Raw genomic sequence first — 20985 nt, 5'->3', positions numbered from 1 at the left:
AGATCATTTTAGAAAAACAGTTTTTGAAAACCTGATTAAAGAACCCATCAGAATGCGTGCTACCCCCATTATTTTTGACACAGATGAATTAAGTTTTGAAAGGGTTGAAGATGGAGCAGTTGTAGAAAGCAGAAGTGATAAATGGATGTGTCATTGTCACATCTCAATAGAATCAGTCGGTATTATTAGGAATCTAGGTAGGTGACCTGACCTTTTTATAACCTTCATCAGTTTAGGCTCTGACAGATAATGGCTAAGTGATGTCTACCAGTCACCTTAACATGTCTCAGTTTGTCTGCTTACACAACAGGACTAATTAATTCCCATGCCAAATAATTGACTCAATCCCCAATAGCAGTGAATATGACCAGACGTCGTCATTAGATCTAACGTGTAAGTCAAGGTCTAACGTGGAAAATAGAAATGATGTCAACTATTTACCTCCGAGAGAATTTAATGTAAGGACTTGGTTATACATTCTAATGAGGGCCTATGGAACAGGAACATTCAGATAACCCACAGGTTAATAAGAGCAAGAAGCCACTCCCCTCCCTTTAGCTGGAATGCCAAAGGACAGAGGAATGTTGTAGACCACAGCTGGGTAGGAGCTGGAGTCAAGAAGATGCATCTGTTGCTGGAGACATGACCCAGAAGGCGGAGAGGGCAGGGGATAAATGCCCTGCCTTCTCCTCTCCCTTTGCCCTTCAATGTCCCTCCGGCCGAGGCCCTCCCAGTGTCCGTACCCAGCTAGGAGCCTGGAAAGCAGGCTGCAAGGATCAGCCCCTGCTTCGCCCCAGTACAGATCAGAGCAAAGGAAAGATGAGGAATGGATCTTAAAGCAAAGAGGCCCAGGAGTTTTAGTCTTACCCCTTGTGTTGCTCTGTATCCATTCTCACCCTTACGCCCGTATTTTAGAACTTTATATTTCTGCCTGATATCTGCTGTTCATCATATAAAGCCTTTCCTCCCTGTCTCCCCAATAAGGGGGACCCTGGCTCATCACTCATTGTATTCATCTCAAGTCGAGGATTGCCACTGCCCTCTGTGGTAATGTCTCAGATGTGACTCCTCATATCTGGTGACCTCTGAATGAACGTGGAAAGTTGGGGCATCTGAATGGCTTGGTTGGTTAAGCTTCTGATTCTTGATTTGGGCTCAGGTCGTGATCTTAGGGTTGTGAAACTGAGCCCTGAGTCAGTCTCTACACTGGGTGTGGAGCCTGCTTAAGCTCCCCTCTCTCACTCTCTCTCTCTCTCTCTCTCTCTCCCACTCCCTCTGCTTCTCCCCAGACCTCTCTCTGCATCTCTTAAAAAAAAAAAAAAAGAAAGAAAAGGAAAGAAAGAAAGATGAAGAAGAAAAAAAAATTGGGAAGTTGATCACTACCAGCTCCTCATATAAAATAGTGGGGTAAAAACCACCTCAAAACCATTAGGATGGCTACTATTTAAAAATTAATTGGAAATTTTAAAGCCAGCAAATAGCAAATTTTGGCAAGGATGCAGAATAATTGGACCCCCTGTGCATTGCTGGTGGGAATGTAAAATGGTGCAGCCACTGTGGAAAACGGTTTGGTAGTTCCTTAGAGAGAGAAACACAGAGTTACCATAGGACCGGGCAATTCCACCTCTCCATATGTACGCAAAGGAATCAAAAGCAGAGGCATAGATACTAGTACCCCAGTGCGCATGGAAGCATTATTGACAACCAGCCTGCCCATCAGCCATTAATGGAGAAACAATATGTGGTATGAACATAACAACAAAATATTATTCAGCCTTAAAAAAGGAATGAGTCTCTGATACTACACCATGGATAAACCTTGAAAACCTGCTAATAAGCCAGACAGAGAAGGACACGTATGGTATGATTCCATGTCTGTGAGATGTAATAGACACATTCCTAAACACAGACTCGAATAAGGGTTGCCAGGGACTTGGTGGGGAGGGGGGTGTAGGGAAAGTTACCGTTTAATAGGCACAGAGTTTCTGTTTGGGTTGATGGAAAAGATCTAGAAACAGATAGTGATGATGGTCACACGTTGTGAACATACTTAACGCCGTGGAACCGTATACTTAAAAATGGTGAAAATGATCAGTTCTATGTTATGTAGATTTTACTACAAATAAAAACAAGTAAGGAAAGTGGAAAACAAAAAGAAACCGTTGGTTGATGTATGCACAGATACGCCAAGCGGTTCCCAGGCAGCAGGAGCTGTTTCTTCCCTCCTCCTTCTACCCGCCTGTCCCGCTGTGCGCTCTTGGCCTCTGCTGCCACCTCAGCTCGACAGAGGTCACCACCTGTATGTGCTAAACTAATAAGCCTTTGTTCCTAGAAGAGCTGAGTTCTTAGCATTCCTGCCTTTATCAGGTTGCCCTGGGTTTCCCCTTAATATCACCATGGACGTAGAAACGCTAAGATGGATCCCAGTGAATCTGACGTGGTTTGCCTGCGCTTACAGTGTAGAAGTCACAGACTTACACCTTGGCATCACAGTTGGCCCTCTCGGCCTGTTTGTTCAGTGGTGAGAAGGCCAAAAGGCCAGATGGCCGTCTCTGCTACCAGTTTTTTGTTGTTGTTGTTGGTTTAAGATCTTTATTTATTTGACACATAAAGAGAGAGAGAGAGCACAAGCAGGGGGAGTGGGAGAGGGAGAAGGAGGCTCCCTGCTGAGTAGGGAGCCCAACATGGGGCTCAGGACCCTGGGATCATGACCTGAGCTAAAGGCAGATGCCCAACCTACTGAGCCACCCAGGTGCCACTCTTCGGCTACCAGTTTTAATGGGGTCATTGTTGCAGCTGCCCACGGAGACATTCCTTCCCAAATACCTGAAAACCCACCTAGCCCCAAGTTGGGGAAGGGGGCAAGAGTTGAACCTCTGTAACTGTTTATAATCATGAGAGGAAGGGCCATTCCTGCTTTTATTCCTAACTTCCCAGGCCTGTATTTTCTTATTATGGTGGCAAGGGTTGGGGGTGTTTGGGGGGAAGGGGCTGGAGTCCTGAGTCAAGGCCTCCAGCACTCCAGCCTGGTAAGTGTTAGCTTCCAACTGGACCCTTAGCTGAATCCTGCAGGGGCCATCGCACCTCTCTGTCAGGCCAGCTCCTTCCGGGGGGATGGCCTAAGCAACAAGAAGGGCATTCCGGGAACATCAGCCCTGCCTTACGCTTCTTTTCCTGTAAAAGAAATTTTATGGCCAGAAATACCGTTGAATAGGATAGCAGGATTGTCAATAAGACCTTGGGGAAATCTGACAGTGGTGCTAGTGGACACAGGCAGGCGGTTCTCTTAAGTGGCTGTGACAGCAGTGGGTACAATACTGCCCCTTCTGAGAGGGAAGAAGCCTGTGGGAGTCCGGTTCGCCCTTTGAACTGGTCCTTGCTCTTCCGCGCTCGGTCCCACATCAGAGGGGAGTGCGCTCCGGCAGGTTTCCTAGGCTGCTGGGTGATAGGAAGCCATGGGGGAGACTGGGGGAGATTTGAGGGGAAAGCAGGGGAATGTGAGTGTACATGGCATGGGACCAAACAGAGCCCAGATCTGCAGATCAGTCATTCTGAAACAAATTATTTGTGATGTTTCTTTCCTAAGTGCATTTAGTCTGCTGAAGATGCAGATTTTTTTTTTTTTTTTGGCCTTTCTAAGATTTCAGCCGATAACAGAACCGTTTAAAGACTAAATGGAGACAGTTTTCAGCATCTTTGGCAAAATTCTCTTAAATGAATTCTTGTCAGATAGACCTCCTTCAAGATTATAATTGTGTGGTAAAATTAAATTAAACGGGTTTTACACTCTTGGCAAAAATCTCTTAAATGAATTCTTGTCAGATCAAGCTCCTTAAAGATTATAATTGTGTGCTAAAATTAAGCCTCACAGGTTTGACACTTCTGTAGTTTTTTTATAGGCATCTACGTGAGCATGTTGGCCTACCGCTGGCGAAGGGGGCTCCTCGCGCGGGCCTTGGTAGCTGGCCCACACAAGTTTTGAGTTCCGGTTCCTGTTCCCGGCTCTGTCGGATGACCTGTGGGCCATGACTGAGTGCTTGTCCCATCTGGATTTCTGTTACTCCTCTTTCTCAGGGTAACGATGATTCTGCTGCCCACGTCAGCCAAATATCTGTAATGTCTTCCTTCATTAATGGGCTCGCAGAAGCAGCAGAAGGTGAGGAGTATGTAGAAATTCAGATCTAGAAAGAGAAACAGTATTGGCCCAGATGCTGGGCGGTCGTTGTTCTGGCAGTGAGATCCTCTATGTCAGACAGTGACGGCGTCTTGAGCAAGCCTGGAGCCTCAGTCTGAACCAGCCAACCACCCAGTGCCTCCCCGTGTGGCTTAACATCTACATCCTCCTATTTTCCGTGCTAAAATTCTTGATGTGTCCCTTCGAAACATTTTCTCATTTGTGGTAGGGTTTCCAAGTTTTGTTTTTAATTAAAAAGTAAACATGCTCTTTGAAGAAAATGTGGAAAATACAAAAAAGCTCCAAGCACGATCCGGTTACACAGTTAGCATTTGGATATGTAGACATCAGGCCTTTTTTAGTTTAGATAGACATATAATCTTTTTTTTAAATATCCTACAGTACATATAGTTATATAACAGCTTATTTTACTCAGCTGGGGATCGTAGCTAAAAATAAGCCATAGCCAACATTTTTCTATGGTATCAAGTGTTTTCTACTATATAATTTCTAATGCCTGCGTAGTTTTCCATAGTGTGGATATACCATAATTTATTTAAGAAATTAGAAGGTTTAGAGAAAAGATCTGTAGTCAAGCAGCTAAAGCCATCCCCTTAAGGTTATTGTAACACACAGAAACCATCCACCAAGCTCTTTGACACACACAAATCCTCCAAGGAATGATTTGTGTGTGTGAAGTGGTTATAACTGTCAATCATTTATTCCCGATGTCATGGCTTCCGTGCTCTCTCCAGGTTGTTAGGGGATGATTATGGATTCCTGTCAAATGAGATGTGTCCTATGTATTCCACATGAGGCAGTTTGTATTTTTCTCAGTCTGTTGCTCTCCCGTCGGAGGAGGTTAAGCAAATCTGAGTGAGCCAAAGGGAAATGGGATAGGCACCCAGGGCAGGAAGCACACCACAGACATGCCCAAGGCCCAGAGATCCCCCCACAAGCAGATTAGACTTCTACATAAATACATTTGTCTTGATTGTCACATTCCACCCAGGGTTACACCTACACGCATAAAGATGCCTCTGAGCCTGTTTTTCAAAGCTGTTTGCCTCCCCTGTTGCCTTTTAACCACCCGGCTTGGAGGCATTTTTTGTGTTATATCTATCAAAGATGATTAAGGGGCTGAGAGAGTTGATATATAAGGACAGATTAAGAAAACTAAATATTTAAATATTTAAATATTGACTGAATGACAGCCACAGAGAAGATGCTAGAACTGTCTGCCAGGCCCAAATCAGGGAGGAGACATTGTTTTGCTTTTCCCGGTAACTTGATTTTAGGGATATCTAAATTCAGGGAAAGTTTTCCGAGGTTGACATCATTTATGCTAATTCGATCACTGTGTCAGTTAGAAATTGCATTTAGCTGCTAGTGGCAGGAACTTGGAATCGCAGTGGCCGAAACAAATAGGGTTTTATTGTCCCTCTGGTGACACAAAGCCCAGAAGCGCATTGTCTGGGCCTGCACTGCAGCTCTGTGGTGGCGTCAGGGCCCGCATGCCCTCCTAATCTTTGGCTCCATTATTTTCAGCACTGTTCTCATACTCAAGGTCATCTGATGTTCGAAGAAGCACTATTGCAGCTTCATCTGCCGTAACTGCATTCCAGAAAGGCAGGGGGCACAAGAGGTCCCTGCCAGCCGAGATTGCTCAAAAGGGCTTTCTTGGAAGCCCACTTACTGATTTGGGATTATAGCTCATTGACCACCGCTTCTGCAAGAAGGGCTGGGAAATTGAGCAAGGGATTTGTTTTGTTTTGTTTTGTTTCGTTTTAAAGTTGAACACATGGCTGACCCCAACAATCCCAGCGTCCTTTGCCTAAGAAGGCACGGGATGATGGATACTGGGCAGGCAACTAGTGGTTTCCATCACAGTAATTTACCTCTTGAAGATTCTCGGAAATCCAGGCTCCGAGACATGGTGACATTTGCTGTGATGCTACGAAGTTCCATTTATAAAACTAGCCCTTGAGATCGAATTGACTTACTTCCTATCACTTGTCTATTTTCATTCATTCATCGTAGCATTACCCTGGGTTGACGCCAAATAAACCAGCCATTTCAACAGCCTGTAGAGTGATAATAACTACAGCTTGTTGACTTTCACCAAGTTCCATGCACTGGGTCACGCACCTCACATCACCTAAATGATTGTTTCAAAATCCGCCAAAAGGGGTGGGGTGTGGAGAAAGAAGACTGATCCGTGGGAGATTATCCTACTGTTCTCTCTACTTTTGGAATTACTGAAATTGTCCCAGTAAAGGTTTCTGAAGTCCCCTCTGATGTTTATATTACTTCGTTCAAGGTCAGCACCCTCACCCCCAGCTAACAAGGATCAGAGACGGGAAGCCACGTCCCTCCCGCAGTAAATGGCGGAGTTAGGATTCAGCACCAGGTTTGGGTGACTTAGAAGCCTGTGCTCTAACTCTTAGTACTCAAAGAAAGCGGCTTTCTGAAACTGGTTAGAGATGCAGACTTTAGGAATCTGCCCCAAGACCTTTCACTAGACTGCTGAGTCAAGTTCATATGTGCTCTTTCGGTTCCTGGGCAGAGTCTCTGTTGCCTCCATGACCACAGCTTACCCAACTCAATCACTTGAGGACGACTTGTCCTTAAAAAAACTGGAACCCTGCGTTGAAATAAGAAGCCTCATGGGGACTCACTACTCGGTAGCACACACATTTTTTAATACGTTTTTAATTCACAGCCGTTGTTTCTTTGCATGTGGAACGTCTGCTTTGGTGCTGGGCTCCAGCGATGAAGCATTGTCCTGACTTTGTCACCTGTTACTCCTCACCTCTGGCTTGAAACGTAATTCGGTTCCTGCTCCTTAAAATAAAACCTTTGTTTTCTGCTCACTTAAGGTGTTCCGAGTTTTAAAAAGCTTTGGGACTTTCAGAGAGAACTCTCCAGGTGCCTGTTCCAACCTTCACTGGCAGCGGCTCTGCGTCCCTAAAAGACAAGATTTTTCTCCCTAGCAGCCTCAGTCGTCTTCTGTCATTTCTGCCCTCTGTGTTTCTGAAAGGAAGGGCGCTGCGGGAATTAGACAGAGTCCCAGCTCTGCCACTCGCGTGTTATGTGGGCACAACAGTTCACCTTCTGAGCCTCCGTTTCTGCCTCCGTGCTGTGGCGGCACCGCATGGTCTCCAGGGGCCCTCCCAACTCCCTCCTCCTGTGACCCCACAGAACTTCATTTTTCAGCCTCCCCCCACCAGATATCATGAGCATGTGGGATTTTGTGTGCAGACCATCCAGCTTCACTTTTCCAGTCAGTGAAAGGATCCAGCACTGGTTCTTATTCGTCTCTCTTTTCTAATAGTACATACCTTAATGCCTTGTACTTGGCTTCGGATCCCTTTTACAACAAGTCAGGGAGCGAGTGAAGGAGTTTTCTCATCCATCTCAACTATAATCTGCTCTCTTAAAAAGACTAGACCCTCTTTGCTTTTGACCATTTTTTTTTAAAAGATTTTATTTATTTGACAGAGAGAGAGATCACAAGCAGGCAGAGAGGCAGGCAGAGAGCGGGGATGGGAAGCAGGCTCGCTGCCAAGCAGAGAGCCCGATGTGGGGCTCGATCCCAGGACCCCGAGATCATGCCCTGAGCCGAAGGCAGAGGCTTAACCCACTGGAGCCACCCAGGTGTCCCCGCTTTTGAACATTTTAAAACATTTTCTAGCTGATTAACTTGGTGGGGTTTTTTTAAATCACAATAACCTTCAAACCATGTACATTTTTCATGCCCTAAGCTTTTGGTCAGTGTCCATAGCAGAAGAGACAAGGAAAAAGCAACAAGAGAGTGGGCATCAAAGCCATGCCCAGGGACCATCACTGTCTAGGTGAGGCCCCATGCTGTTTCCTGTTGAAGGTACGAGCATCAGGGAAAGTTCATTCTTCTAAGAACTGTCTTTCTCCTACTGGAACAATTATAAGCAGGTATATGATAGTTTTCTCACAACAGTAAACCTGGGAAAGATAGCATGCTATGAAATACTGACAACCCTACCTAAAACGGTATTGCCCACCCCTCTCTTTTTCATGCTATATGTGAAATATGTTTCTGATTTGTCTCTTAGGGCAGCCTTTGGCAAGGAGTCGGAAGTCCTTATTGGGAACCTGGGAGATAAGCTAATCCCTCCGCAAGACATCCTCCGTGATGTCAGTGACCTCAAAGCTTTGGCCAACATGCATGAAAGCCTGGAGTGGCTAGCAGGTCGAACAAAGTCAGCTTTCTCCAATCTTTCTATGTCCCAGAGTAAGTACCTATACGGCAGCGGTTGTGGGGATGGCGGAAGAAGCTAGACTGGGTAGTTTCATTTGAAACACAGGTGCATATACATGTCCCCATAGGAGGGGTGTCCCAAGTTGTCAGAAGGTCCGTGCTAGATCTGTGCAAGAACTCTGCGTAGGCTGCACCTCTCACTTGGTGATCCTGCTAACGGACGTAATCTCCACTTGCCTGTGTGGAGCACGGAAAGCCTTTTTAGGGTTCCTGTTCACCATAGCTTGGTACTAAACCTTCGAAACGTAAAATCATGGGAAAAGGCACCACTGTGTCTCCAGAACAGAAGACAGTGCCTTCGTCCTCCTTACCACTTGTCAGGCATAGAACTGTCCCAGAGCGGAGCACACGGCTGATGTTTTCGCTGGAACTGCTCATGAAAAAGTGTCCAACAAGAGAATAATAGAAGTGACGAAGGTGCTGGAAAATAGAGACACCGAGAAAAACAGTGATTCCCGAAAAGGGATAGCTGAGAGAGAACTTACAGAATTCAAGGAATGGCAGGCAGAGGATATGAAATAAAAACGGGAAACTTTTTTCTATTGAGGACCAATGACTCTGAGAAAACTCGTTTGAAAACTTCAGGGCACATACACTTTATTCACTGGCAATAAAATAAATACTTTAGGGCATATCAAAAGCATGAGTTCAGAAGTATGTGTTAGGCCGTTAAAATAGAAGCAAAGGAAAAACGATAGGAAAAAGGAATAAAGGTGCTGACAGATTTGAATATATAAATAAACAGCAGGAAAAAAGTAAAACAGCAGCAATAACATGAAAGAAACAGAATCAGCTTTGAACTTGATATTAGAGTTAACTGTTAGGAGATAATGAGAACGAGAAAGCCTGCATTGTTTGGGATGTGAACTTAAGAGTAAGTTATTTATTATCATGTCATTATCATGATTTGGTTAACCCACGGCTTCCAGCCTGGAGATGGAGGAGGTGGGGAGGAAACTCACAGGGTCAATTCTTCCCTGAAATACGCACCCCCTAGAAGCTCAGAATCCCTCGGACGCTCACCAGCCCTTCGCTGATGCTGTAGCTCTCCTGAAACTCAGTTGTGTGTAGGGAAAGGGGCAGAAGGAAGGGAGCCTTTGAGCAAAATGATATACTCTGCTTGGAAGTCGTCTTCAAATACTACTTTTCATTTAGATTTTATTTTTATGCTTATTATTTAACATATCTTTTTATCTGAAGCTAAAATTACACATTCAGTCTCAGAATCTGTAAGAAGAGGGTAATTTGGGCACAGTGTGGGGTCTGAGCAGATCCGTGTCTGGAGATATCCTTGAAAGGCCCTCAACTTTCTAATCCTGTCAGTATCAGGCAGTCTGTCACAAGCAGTGGCAGAAATTATCCAGTTTATCTCCCAGCCCCACCCCACTCCACCAAAAATCAAAGTCAGAGCTCATTTCCCTTTTGCTAATTGCCGAATAAACAGTTCTGTAAAAGGACCACATGCTGCTTTTCCCAGTTTCCTTTGACCCCTACAAATACAGGGCTGCCTGGGGTCCGTTGACTAGTGACATCTGGAAGGGGTCCTCTCGTTTGCAAGCCATCAACATCTAATGCTTCATAATGCAGTCTCTTATTTCCAGGGGCTCAGCATTCCAGATTCTGTTCTGTCCATTTGAAAAGGGTTTTGCAAAAGCAAAACGGTCCAGAAGCTCTATCGAAAGACCCTGGGTTGATGCACACAGGGCAACCTGACACGAGCTCTTCTCAAAAAGAGATGTTCTCTGAGTTAGGCTCAGCTTTGTGATTGCATGATTTGCCTGTTGTGTTCATGTCACCGAGAGTACCCAGTACACTTGAAATCTAATTCTTGTCTTTAATCATCTCTGTTATTCTGACAAAGATCGCTTCTACCACACCCGTTGTTACTTCGTCTTCCTGTGTTCAGTTCCATTTTATAATACCGGTTGTACTCTCCCCGTTCTTTTCAGGGTGATTATTCCACCCAGTGAGTGATTTAAGTGACTGTCAGCATTTCGACGATCAGTACAAAACCCAAGTGAACCGTAATCACTACTTATGTTGTCTTTGCTAAAACAAAACATTTAGCAAACCTGGTTCATCCTTCAAACAGCAAGCCTGGTTCACCCACACTCATCTGTTCTTTGAATTCCCAGGAGAGATGCCCACTGATGTTTATAATTTGAGCAAAGCAGGGAAGTCTCTGGTAATGGGTTACTTTGGGTTACTTTGACTGCTCTGTGTCAGTGTGACTCTAGAAAGGGAATAAGGGATAAGCTCTTTATTATTCCTTTGAAAAGCGAACCAAGTGATTACCTCCACAAAAGTGTTTCCAAATCTGGAAACAAGGTAACATGAAGAAAATGCCAGCCTTTTATCTAGCACTCAGGGATACTCAGCAGGATGGGAAGAAATCCAGAAAAGAAGATTTTAGGCTTATTTCTTGCTCCCCGTTCTGTTAACTATTTGGGAGATACATGGCTTTGATAGAATGATGAAGCTATTTGTGTTGATGGACTAGAGGAAATTTGCAGAAGATGATTTCCATAGTACAATGTCTTTCCAAACATTATAGCATGACAGTCACATACCCAGAACATCCCATGTCACACAGAAGAGAGGACTGCAATTCAGTGGCCGGGCGTGGATGCCCAATGGTCCAAGAGGTGAAAGCTGACCATTTCTTCAAAGACAATTTTTCTGTCTCTTTTAGCATTTGCCTAAATGTCACTCTGTCTGTTTGCACTTAAAAGGGTCTCCTCGCCTCAAAGAGGTCCTGACTATATCGAAGGCACTGCTCTTGCTTTCATCCTACTGCCATCCGTGGTTCCTGTTCCATTTCTTCTGGTATCCCCCACCACCCTCCTCTTCCTCATTCCTATTCTACTTAGGATTCTTTCCATTGAAAGAAACAGACACATTGAAGGAAAAATAATGCACTGACTCATAAAACTGGTAATCAAAGGCTTCAGGTGTGGCTGGATCCAGGTTTACAAGATAGCATCCTGTCCCAGACATGCTTACACATGCGTGTTCTTTTGCTCACACACTCCTCTCTCCAAGCCCTTCTGTCTCCCTTCCTCCGTCTCTTGGTATTTTCTCTTTATTGCTTTCCATCTCAGGCAAGCACTTTCCATATGGCAACATCCTTGGCTACCAGCAGCCCCAGGATTGATCCCAGACCAAAAATGAGCATTTTTTTTCTAAGAGCTCCAGAAACAGTTCCAGAAAGGCCTTGGATTGACCCAGCTTGACCTTCTCTCATGGGTTCCCCCGATTCTTTTTGTCTTCTGACTCTGTTTTTCTCTGCATCTACAACCCAGTCTCTGTCTCCTGCTCTACCTTGTAAAACTCCTCTATGTTCAGGACATTGTTTCAGTGCAAAGAAGTTGAGAAGGATCATATTTAGCACTGGGAATTCAGAATCTAGGTTTATACGTATCTGTCCCCATGGATCACAATTTCAACCTTGTAGTACAGATGCAAGATAGCATCTGCCCTTTGTACTCTCTGCTGTGTGTACAAATCCTAAACAAAGACTCTAAGATGAACTGTTCCGGTTAAGAAAATTCTCAGCAAATGTGACCTACATAAAAATTGTTGGAGTATATTCAATTTGAAAATTAATGGTATTGTTTTAGAAATGCGTAGCTTTTAAAAATAGACTACAGAGAACTAGAGGAGCCCAGGGGTTTATTTTGTCTGTACTGCTTCCTCAGGGGGCCTCCTGTCTGTCTTGGATTCTGTAAAAAAAATCTTCAGGACTAGAGATTCTTGATTACATATTCTGCTCTTTAACCTTACCATCTGGGAGGTCACTTTTTTCTTTTTTTCTTTCTTTCTTTAAGTCCCTTTACTTCAGTCTAACCCTCTTTCTTCAGCCTCAGAAATTAGATGTTGAATATTTTATCCATAAAATACTAGATGTCTCTGAAAATACCCTGGCCACTACCTGCCCATCTCAAGATATTAAAGACTTTGGTCTGACAATCCCAGTCTCTGAATCAAGGGCAACCGAACATGGCAGAATTAGGAGCCCAGAGCAGGACCAAGTTCACTCACACCTTCTTGGTTGGTAAACTTGGCTATTCGTGAATGTGGGCCCAACCGTACGTTCCTTTGACCCAGGCTATCCACCTCTGCTCACAGTTACCATGACTGAATTTCTTGCTGAGCCCACATGCAGTGTGGGTGGACGATAAGCAATAAAATATGCCCCAGTCTTTTCCAGTGTGAGAAACCGAAAGGTTAAAACATCCCTCTAACCCCCAGGGTGAGTAAATGTTACAATTTTGGTTTCTGGAATTTATTCAGGAAATGTAGTATTAGTTTTACAACAAATTTTACATTTTACATTTACAACAAGTTTTACATTTATATATATATATTTTTAAGATTTATTTATTTGAGAGAGAGCATGCAAGCCCAAGGTGGGGGGAGGGGCAGAGAGAGAATCTTCAAGCTGATTCCATGCGGACCCATGGGATCGTGACCTAAGCCAAGACCAAGAATCAGATGTTTAATCAACTGAGCCACCCAGGTGCCTCATCTTGACCATTTTTGAATGTACATTAGTTTAGCATTAAATATATTATTCAGCAGATCTCTGGAACTTTTTCATCTTGTACAGCTGAAGCTCTCTGCCCATTGAACAATTCTCCATTTCCTCTCCCTCCCAGCCCTAAGTAACCATTTTCTATTTCCTGTTTCTTTGAATTCAACTTTCGATACCTTATGTATGTGGAATCAACAGTATTTCTGTTCTGGTGACTGGCTTATTTCCCTTAGCATACTGTCTTCAAGGCTCTTCTATATTGTAGTATGTGACCGGACAAGAAGGAAATCCAATACTGCACTGTATGTATCTGCTGTCTTTTTTAAGCCATTTATCTGTCAGTGGACATTTGGGTTGTTTCCACCTCTTGACTGTTGTGAAGGGTACTGCCATAAATTTGTGTGTGCAAATTACACTTCTTTCTTAAAGTGATGAAATTATTGCTAGGGATCTTAGAAATCATCTGGTCCAACTCAGTTATTTTGCCTGTGAGGAAGTGGAGGCTTCAGAATGGTCACACCACATGTCTATGCCCGAGCGTGGATGGAAGCAAGTCTTCAAACTCACAGTTTAATCTTCTGTCCACTCCATCACTGTCTTGACCAGGACAAGATTCAGTTCTGGCAGTGCTGGGGAGGCCACTCATGCCGTGCTTCTATTAAGCCACCCAGGAGGGTCATGACATTTTTTTAATGCAAGCACTTTAATGCCAACATTTAACCTGTGATCATTTCTGATCATCATTGCCAGTGTATAACTAGAATTTCTGTTCCTTAAATTTACAGGAGTAGTGCACATATCCCTTTTGAATTTCATCATCATTGAGAGTAGGACATTTCTCAAATATGTCACTCTTTTTTTGTTCTACAAGTATTTGCTAACTTAGAAACTCCACCTGTCTTGTCGCGTTACGTGATAAATTCTAGATACTGCACGGTCTTACACAGCAGCCACTACCCTTGGGTGGCTCTTTAAATTTAAATTAAATTAAGCTAAAAATTCAGCTCCTCAGTCACACCAGCCACATTGACAGCAATGCAGTGTTTCCCAAACTTAGCAGTGAATTCTCTCTCCAGAGAACATCTCCTAGGACTCTGCTTCCATGGAACGACTTCTGGGAAACACTGGTCCTATGCTGTATTTATATAATTTGTTCAAAATCTTTGATTTCTCCCCTCACAGTGAGGCACAGCACAGGACAGCTGTTTTACTATTGCAGGAATGTAATTTCATATAATTGGCAAATTTGCACACCATCAGATGATTTCTGTTGCAATTTGGTTGATTATTTGATTTGTTCAATCATTTTTAGAAATGTTCGAGTCAACCAGTGTAAAATGACTGTGGTTTCCTTTTTGCTTGTTTCAAACTTGGTTGCGATACTGACACTTCTCCAGTCACTGCGCACCTTCCTCCCAGTTCACCAACGCTCTAATAGAATTCCACACCTCAGTTCGTTGTCAAATGCTAGTATGTCCATCGTGGGGGTCCAGGGATTGATTTTTTTTTTAGTTAGAATTTTGATTTTGAGGGGTGCCTGGGTGGCTCAGTGGGTTAAGCCTTTGCCTTCGGCTCAGGTCATGATCTCAGAGTCCTGGGATGGAATCCCGCATCCGGCTCCCTGCTCAGTAGCAAGTCTGCTTCTCGCTCTGCCTTTGTGATCTCTCTCCCTCTCACTCTCTCTCAAATAAATAAAAATCTTAAAAGATATGTTTAAATTTTTTTTTTTTTTATTTTGGAATGGTTATAGATTCAGGGTAAAGTTTCAAAGATGGTACAGGGTTTCCAGTTTCCCCTACCATTAACATCTTATATTAATATGGTTCATTCATCACAACTAATGAACGAATATGGATACATCACTAGTATGTCTTTACTTTATTAGAATTTTCTTCGCTTTTACCTAATGTCCTTCTTCTGTTCCAGGCTCCCATGTAGGATATCATAATGTATTTAGTCAATATATCTCTTCAAGTTCATCTAGACTGTGACAGCTTCCTAGACTTTCTTCCTTTTTGATGACCTTGACAGTCTGGAGGAAAACTGGTCGGGTATTTTGCAGAACATCCTTCAGTATGGGTTTGCCTAATCTCTTTCCATGATTAGACTGTACTTACAGGTTTGGGGAGGGAAAACCACAGCGATAAAGTGCAATTCTCATCAAATTGTTTCACCAAGAGAAACTCCTATCCATGGGACTTATCACTGATGAAGTTCTGGGATTGATTTTTATGCCTCCAACTCATGTAGCCGTCTCCAGACAGTTCCTCCTGAATTCTGGAGCGACTTTCCACTTTTCCACCATAAATTACTTGTGTGTTTATCTCTCTAGTGACTATTTTTTGACATGATGAATGCATCTCTTATAAGCCCAGTGTTTGGACAAGTTGAATAGCTGCTAAAGAAAATAGTTGTCTACCCTCAACAATTATGCAGTTGATATACATTCTCTAATCTTATGGGTCTGAGAGGCTCTGTGTGGGAGGAGCTGTTTTTTCTCCCCAGAGCTACTTGATCAGAGACTACAGCCATGTGTGCCGAGCACCACTTAATAAACATACACAGTCATGTTTCAGACAAAGCCGTGCTGAGATTAAAAGAGTTACCTGGATTTTCTTTACTAAAAAGTCAGTGTGCAGTGTTGACTCCAAGCCTGTGTATGAGTAAGACTTGCTTCCTGGGAAATATAGAGTAGCAATTCTCAAAGCTGGCTGCACATCAGTTGTAATCAGTTGGGAGCTTTTATAATTGTGATACTGGACCCTGTTGTCAGAGATTTCCATTTCGTTGTTCCCGCATGTGGCCTGGGCATCCCCGAACCAATCAGACTGGAGGTTGAGAACCACTGGTTTAAAGGATTGGTTCACAACCTTGGCTTATATGAGAATCACCTGTGGAGCTTTCACTCAGACCCTCGGGGGGGAGAGGCCCAGACCACTGTGCATTTATCATCTCCTCAGGGGAGTCAACAAATAGCCAAGATGGAGAACCTCAGACTGGGCGCCCTCCCCTTGTGTCTTCTTCAATTTCTCTTCCTCTTTCTGTTGGGGAAATTATTTGTAGTTATTTTGCCAGTTCTTCTATTCTCAAAAGCTCGGGATTAGCATGACTTCCCACTTTCTGGACAAGAACACCAGGCACAAAATGTTATACTTTGAGTCTCTGCCAGAGTCAACAGCCCACTTTTGCTTAGCAGTCTTTTAGTTAGTCAAACTGTGGCTCAAATTTGGTTAAAAATAAAAACTTTCCTCTTACCCTTCTCAAGCCAGTCAAAGGAGAAGGGCACAAAGAATCCTTGTCTCCCTTAATACAAAAAGCTGCAAATGTCAAACCGATTGAATGAATGCGAATTGTGTACAAGTCAATTGTGTAACTGAAATTAAGGATGGAAAAGGTCCAGGTGTCTATATACTCCCGTCCCTCACATGCATGGTTTTGTGGCATACCGGGAAGCCTTTATGCATTGCCTGTGATAATTTATCATTTTCTATCATTTTTTTCTGTCTACCTATTTCTATCTATCTGTCCTTTTATAAATAAAACATTTCATTCCATTCTAGAAGATGGAATATGAATTCTCCCATGCTAGAGCTCACTGTCAAGGGCTTTTTCTGCCTTACTGGTAAATGAAAGATAAAATGCAGACCCCTCCACACACACACACACACACACCCTTACCGCCGTATGTTTTTCTGCCTTGACACAAATGTGAATAAAAACGTCCCTAGGCAAGATCTCATGGGACACTGTCCTGTTTCAGCTTCGCATTTGTCAAACTATTAAGCCAGAGTTTTCCCTGTCATAATTTCATCTGATTATTTTTAATTAAAACTCCACACGTGGTAATTCCTCTCTTGCTGCAGTATTTACAAGTTTCAAATATTTGTCGACTGTTATCAGACAGCTCCCTGTCAGGCACTGCTTAGCACAACCCGACATATTTAGTTGCTCTAATCGTCTTTCTGAGGTTAGGTTTTCTAGGCCATCATCCGTTTTTGGTCTTATTAGTTGTCATTTGCTTGACTCTCCTTCTGTGGCTTCACTCTTTCCATCCTTTTTCCTCTGTTGGTGGCACCGTCCACATTCATTGCCCTGGTTAATTTCATGAGCATGGTTTTTGGTTTTTGGGTTTTTTTTCATTTTTTAGGATTTTTATTTATTGATTTTGAAAGAGAAAGAATATGTGAGCGGGGAGAGAGAGAGAGAGAATCTCAAGCAGACTCCACGCTGACCATGGAGCCTGACACGAGGCTCGATCCCACAACTCTGAGATCATGTCCTGAGCCAAAATCAAGAGTTGGATGTTTAACTGACTGAGCCACCAGGGGCCCCTCATGATCATGCTCTTTTCCGAGAAAATTAAATTACCTCCGTCTTATATCTCCTTCGTGAGTTTCATGTCCACTGTCCAACTCCAGATTTATTTTGATCTTACTTAATTAGTGCTACCTGTACTTTCATGTGAGCTTTTATCACTTTTTAAAATAATGTCCAAGTATGTTTCCGTGTTGTACCCAACTTCACAACTAATCATATGTTTTGTAGGAGTAAAAAACACCAAATGATAATCTGATGATGATTCCATTTTGTTCATTTTCTGTCGTAATGGTACTCTGTTATTTATAAACTGATTGAAATTCATCTTAAGTAGGAATTGCTTGGAAAGTCCCTGGGCTTAGGGAGCTCACCTGATTCCTAGGACTCTCTTGAAGCCCTGTTGTTACTAACAGTAGAGATGCTGGGGGGTCTCCCATTTTATAAGGAAGACCATCTGGACCCTTCTAGCTCTTTCTCCATACTGATGCATTATGTGCTATTAGTGCTGATTATCGCCCCAGCTTCCAGCTGACCCATGCTTTGCTTTTTAGTACATTTTAAATACTGATACACAATGGGAAGTCCTCTTCTTAAACATTTTTACCCTGTCTTTTTCTCTTTCCTCTGATTGAGTGCCCTCACATGGCTCCTAAATCAGGGCCATTTTTGCCTCTCCCTGAATATCTGTGATGCTCTTTTAGTCCATAGACTCTCTCCCATACTTCTCCTGGCCTAGCAGGAATATAGCACATATGTGACTTTGAAATCTGATTCACTTGGAGGCACGTGAGGCAAGTTGTGTCAGCATAGGGTAATTAATTAGCCTTTCTGAGCTAATTAAGTCTCTTTACCTGTTAAATACAAACAATGATTTAAACTTTTTAGGTTGCTGTAACCATTAAATGAGATGATGAACTTGGGCGGTGTTAGTGTGTGCTAACACAGCACGGCGACTCAGTATGGGGTTCCCGGGGTTCCTACTCTCAACCTGCTCCCTAGAGCCCTCTCTTTGCTCTCCCCCCTTAGTGCTGGGCCTTGACCTTCCTCCTGCCCCTTCGGGCTTCTCTTTGATCCCAAGTCCTGTGGTTGCTTTTCACACTCTAAAATCTGTGCTCCTGAATCATTCCTGGTAAATCATGGCTCTCACTGCACAGAGTTCCCCAGTGTTTCCGAGGTCATGGGAATGTGTCTGAGAATGGACCTGCGTCTGAAAGTCACCTGTCTACAAGTGTCCGTCTGAGAAGCCAAAGTTGAATCATCCAAAGATACTCTTTTTGTTCTTCAAAACTATAAAAAGAGGGCTCGCTTATTATTCAAAGGCAGAACCAAAAACCATTCCCCTCCTGTCAGTCAGATGGTCATCTGTAGAGTTCATTATCCTGTCCTGAGGACTGATTAGAAAGCAGTACCTAACCACCCTCGGCAAAGAGGTGATTATCAATTGTGAAGCTACAGAAGCCTAGTGCTGTGGGCATTTCAGTGTAATTATGGAGCTCTGAGTATCTGTCCGTAAAGAATTATGGGGCTGTTTCTCTGAAAGCACCAACGTTTGTATCCATGAGGGAAATATTTTATTAAAATATGGTAATATCATGGATACTTAAGTGTGGTGGCTGGGAGCTTCCAGCTGAACAATTGTATCTTCAAACAAAACTATAAAATGGCAACAGGAAGAAGAAATAAAATTGAAAATCTTTGGGAAGGCGGGGGAGGCCAGAAGGGGTTGGAAAACAAGAGAGGACTCTAAAATGGAGTGCTGAGGACTCAGACTGAGGAGACTAGTGCAGGTGCGGCATTACCTGAGCCGACACCAAGTTGAGGTGGGGAGGAGTAGCCATTAGGGCAGCAGGACTTGAGCAGAAAATCTAAGGGGACTGATTTGGCTGCCAAATACAGAAACCTCTTGCAATGAGAACCAAGTGAAAGATTGAACCTCAAGGCACAGATTGTACTATTAAATCTAAGCTCTTATCTAGAGAAGCCCTGAGATAGTTGGGTGCTTTAAAACTTGAGATAAGCCCACTAACCATGACTTAATGAACTCCTCACTAGACAAAGAGTGTGTCTTTTAATTTCTTCACCCATGAAACTAAGTTTAGGTATGCCACAAAGCGGAGTGTGGGTAGGAGAGACAAATCCCGTCAGGGAAAATGAAGCAGATAGAGGGCTGGTCCGAATTTAATGGAAGAAATTGCTATCTGTGGAGATTGGATTTAGAAAAATGCTCCAAATGTAAACTGGATATGCTTTTTCAGACACCTTACTTATTAATCAATAGCACGAAAGGACCCTTTGCAGACGGCCAGCCCCGGTGAAGTGTAGCAGCGGGGCGCTATGCGCGAGTCCGCGTGTGTATGCGCCAGTCCCAGGGGCCGTCATAATGACGGTAATGGACTCAGTGTTTAGATTGCATTTCGTACTTTCAAGGTCCTTTGTAACCATTAATTCTTAATTCCTTATCCCTGCCTCAGGCTCGTTGACAGGCCAGCCTTCATTCTCTCAGTTTTACAAAGCATGATCATGAAACAGAAATTTGACCATTTGCCCAAGGTCAGAATGGGACGGTGACAAAATCTAAACTAAAATCTGACTGTTTGTCAGAGTGTAGACCACAGTGTCTAGAAAAACAACCTCCTCACCTGTTTCTGGTATAGCTTAGAACACTGAACCGGCATGCCTCTGTTTGCCCCCAAGGGTAAGCTCTTCTTCAGCTGTCTCCCCAAATTACAGCAAGATGATTGTGATGCCGCATTCGTGTGAGCTTTGAAAGGGGGCATGGGTTGGAGAGCCTGGGTGGCTCAGTTGTTTGACCATCCGACTCTTGATCTCAGCTCAGGTCTTGATCTCAGGGTCGTGAGTTCAAGCCCCACATTGGGGTCCATGCTGGGTATAGAGCCTACTTAAATTTTAAAAGAATAAGAAATAAATAGATAGATTTTTAAAAGGGGGTAAGTGATCTTGACATTCCACCTATTTTAAGAAGCTAAAGCTTAAAAGCTGTTCCCCTCCCCCACCTCCATCCACAATGAAGATCTAATTCGGAACCAAATTTGGTAGTCCTGTATTTAGGGAAAGGTTCTCGTTTACTCTGTTGTCCTAAATTCAAGACTACAAGTGTATATCCAGTATTATAAATCATACAATAAAAATGTAAAAGACCTCCTCCTTCATAGGAGATATGATATGGTGATATGATATGGTGATAGATAGGATACACTTGATATGGTGTAGGTTTCCAAGGCCTAGTGTTGTTTACTAACAGCAGTTAATTCTGTGTACTATCATCTTGGAGCTCTGGTCATTGAATCCTGGGTGGATTTGACTGGAGTCTTCAACTAACAGCTTCATCCCATTTTTATGAAAGGAAGAATAATGAGGACTTTTCTGTACAACTGATGAAAAACCTAAGTGTCTTCCTAGAAACTAAGAATATCTGATCAGATTCTTCAAGGAAGCAAAAATCCTGTAAATGTCAGAAATATGTCACATGCTGGAAAACCCCTTTGGTCAAATTCATCTAAAGAAGGTACTATTTGTAGGTGACTTTTCAGCAAGTCTGTCAAAAGCTTCTTGCTACAGATAAAAATTCAATAACCTTTCACTGTGGATGGGCCACAATTATCACTCATTTAAAAACAGTCCCTCTAATAGAGTATTTTATCA

The 20985-nt window shown here is 43.2% G+C and overlaps 1 protein-coding gene across 2 annotated transcripts in view; it reads left to right on the top strand.

The window, feature by feature from the left end:
- The window catches only part of EXOC4 (exocyst complex component 4), a 725477-nt gene that overhangs the window by 604502 nt on the left and 99990 nt on the right, over positions 1-20985 (top strand). For both annotated transcript variants that reach the window (XM_032304527.1, XM_032304528.1), the window contains exon 14: positions 8266-8444. In XM_032304527.1, coding sequence (XP_032160418.1) covers positions 8266-8444 — 179 coding nt within the window. The remainder of the gene's footprint in view (positions 1-8265; positions 8445-20985) is intronic.

This window comes from Mustela erminea, chromosome 11, assembly GCF_009829155.1.
Source record: "Mustela erminea isolate mMusErm1 chromosome 11, mMusErm1.Pri, whole genome shotgun sequence".
Classification (NCBI taxonomy): Eukaryota; Metazoa; Chordata; class Mammalia; order Carnivora; family Mustelidae; genus Mustela; species Mustela erminea.
Note: the sequence above shows the minus strand (reverse complement) of the source record. Positions and strands in the feature narration are given on the sequence as shown.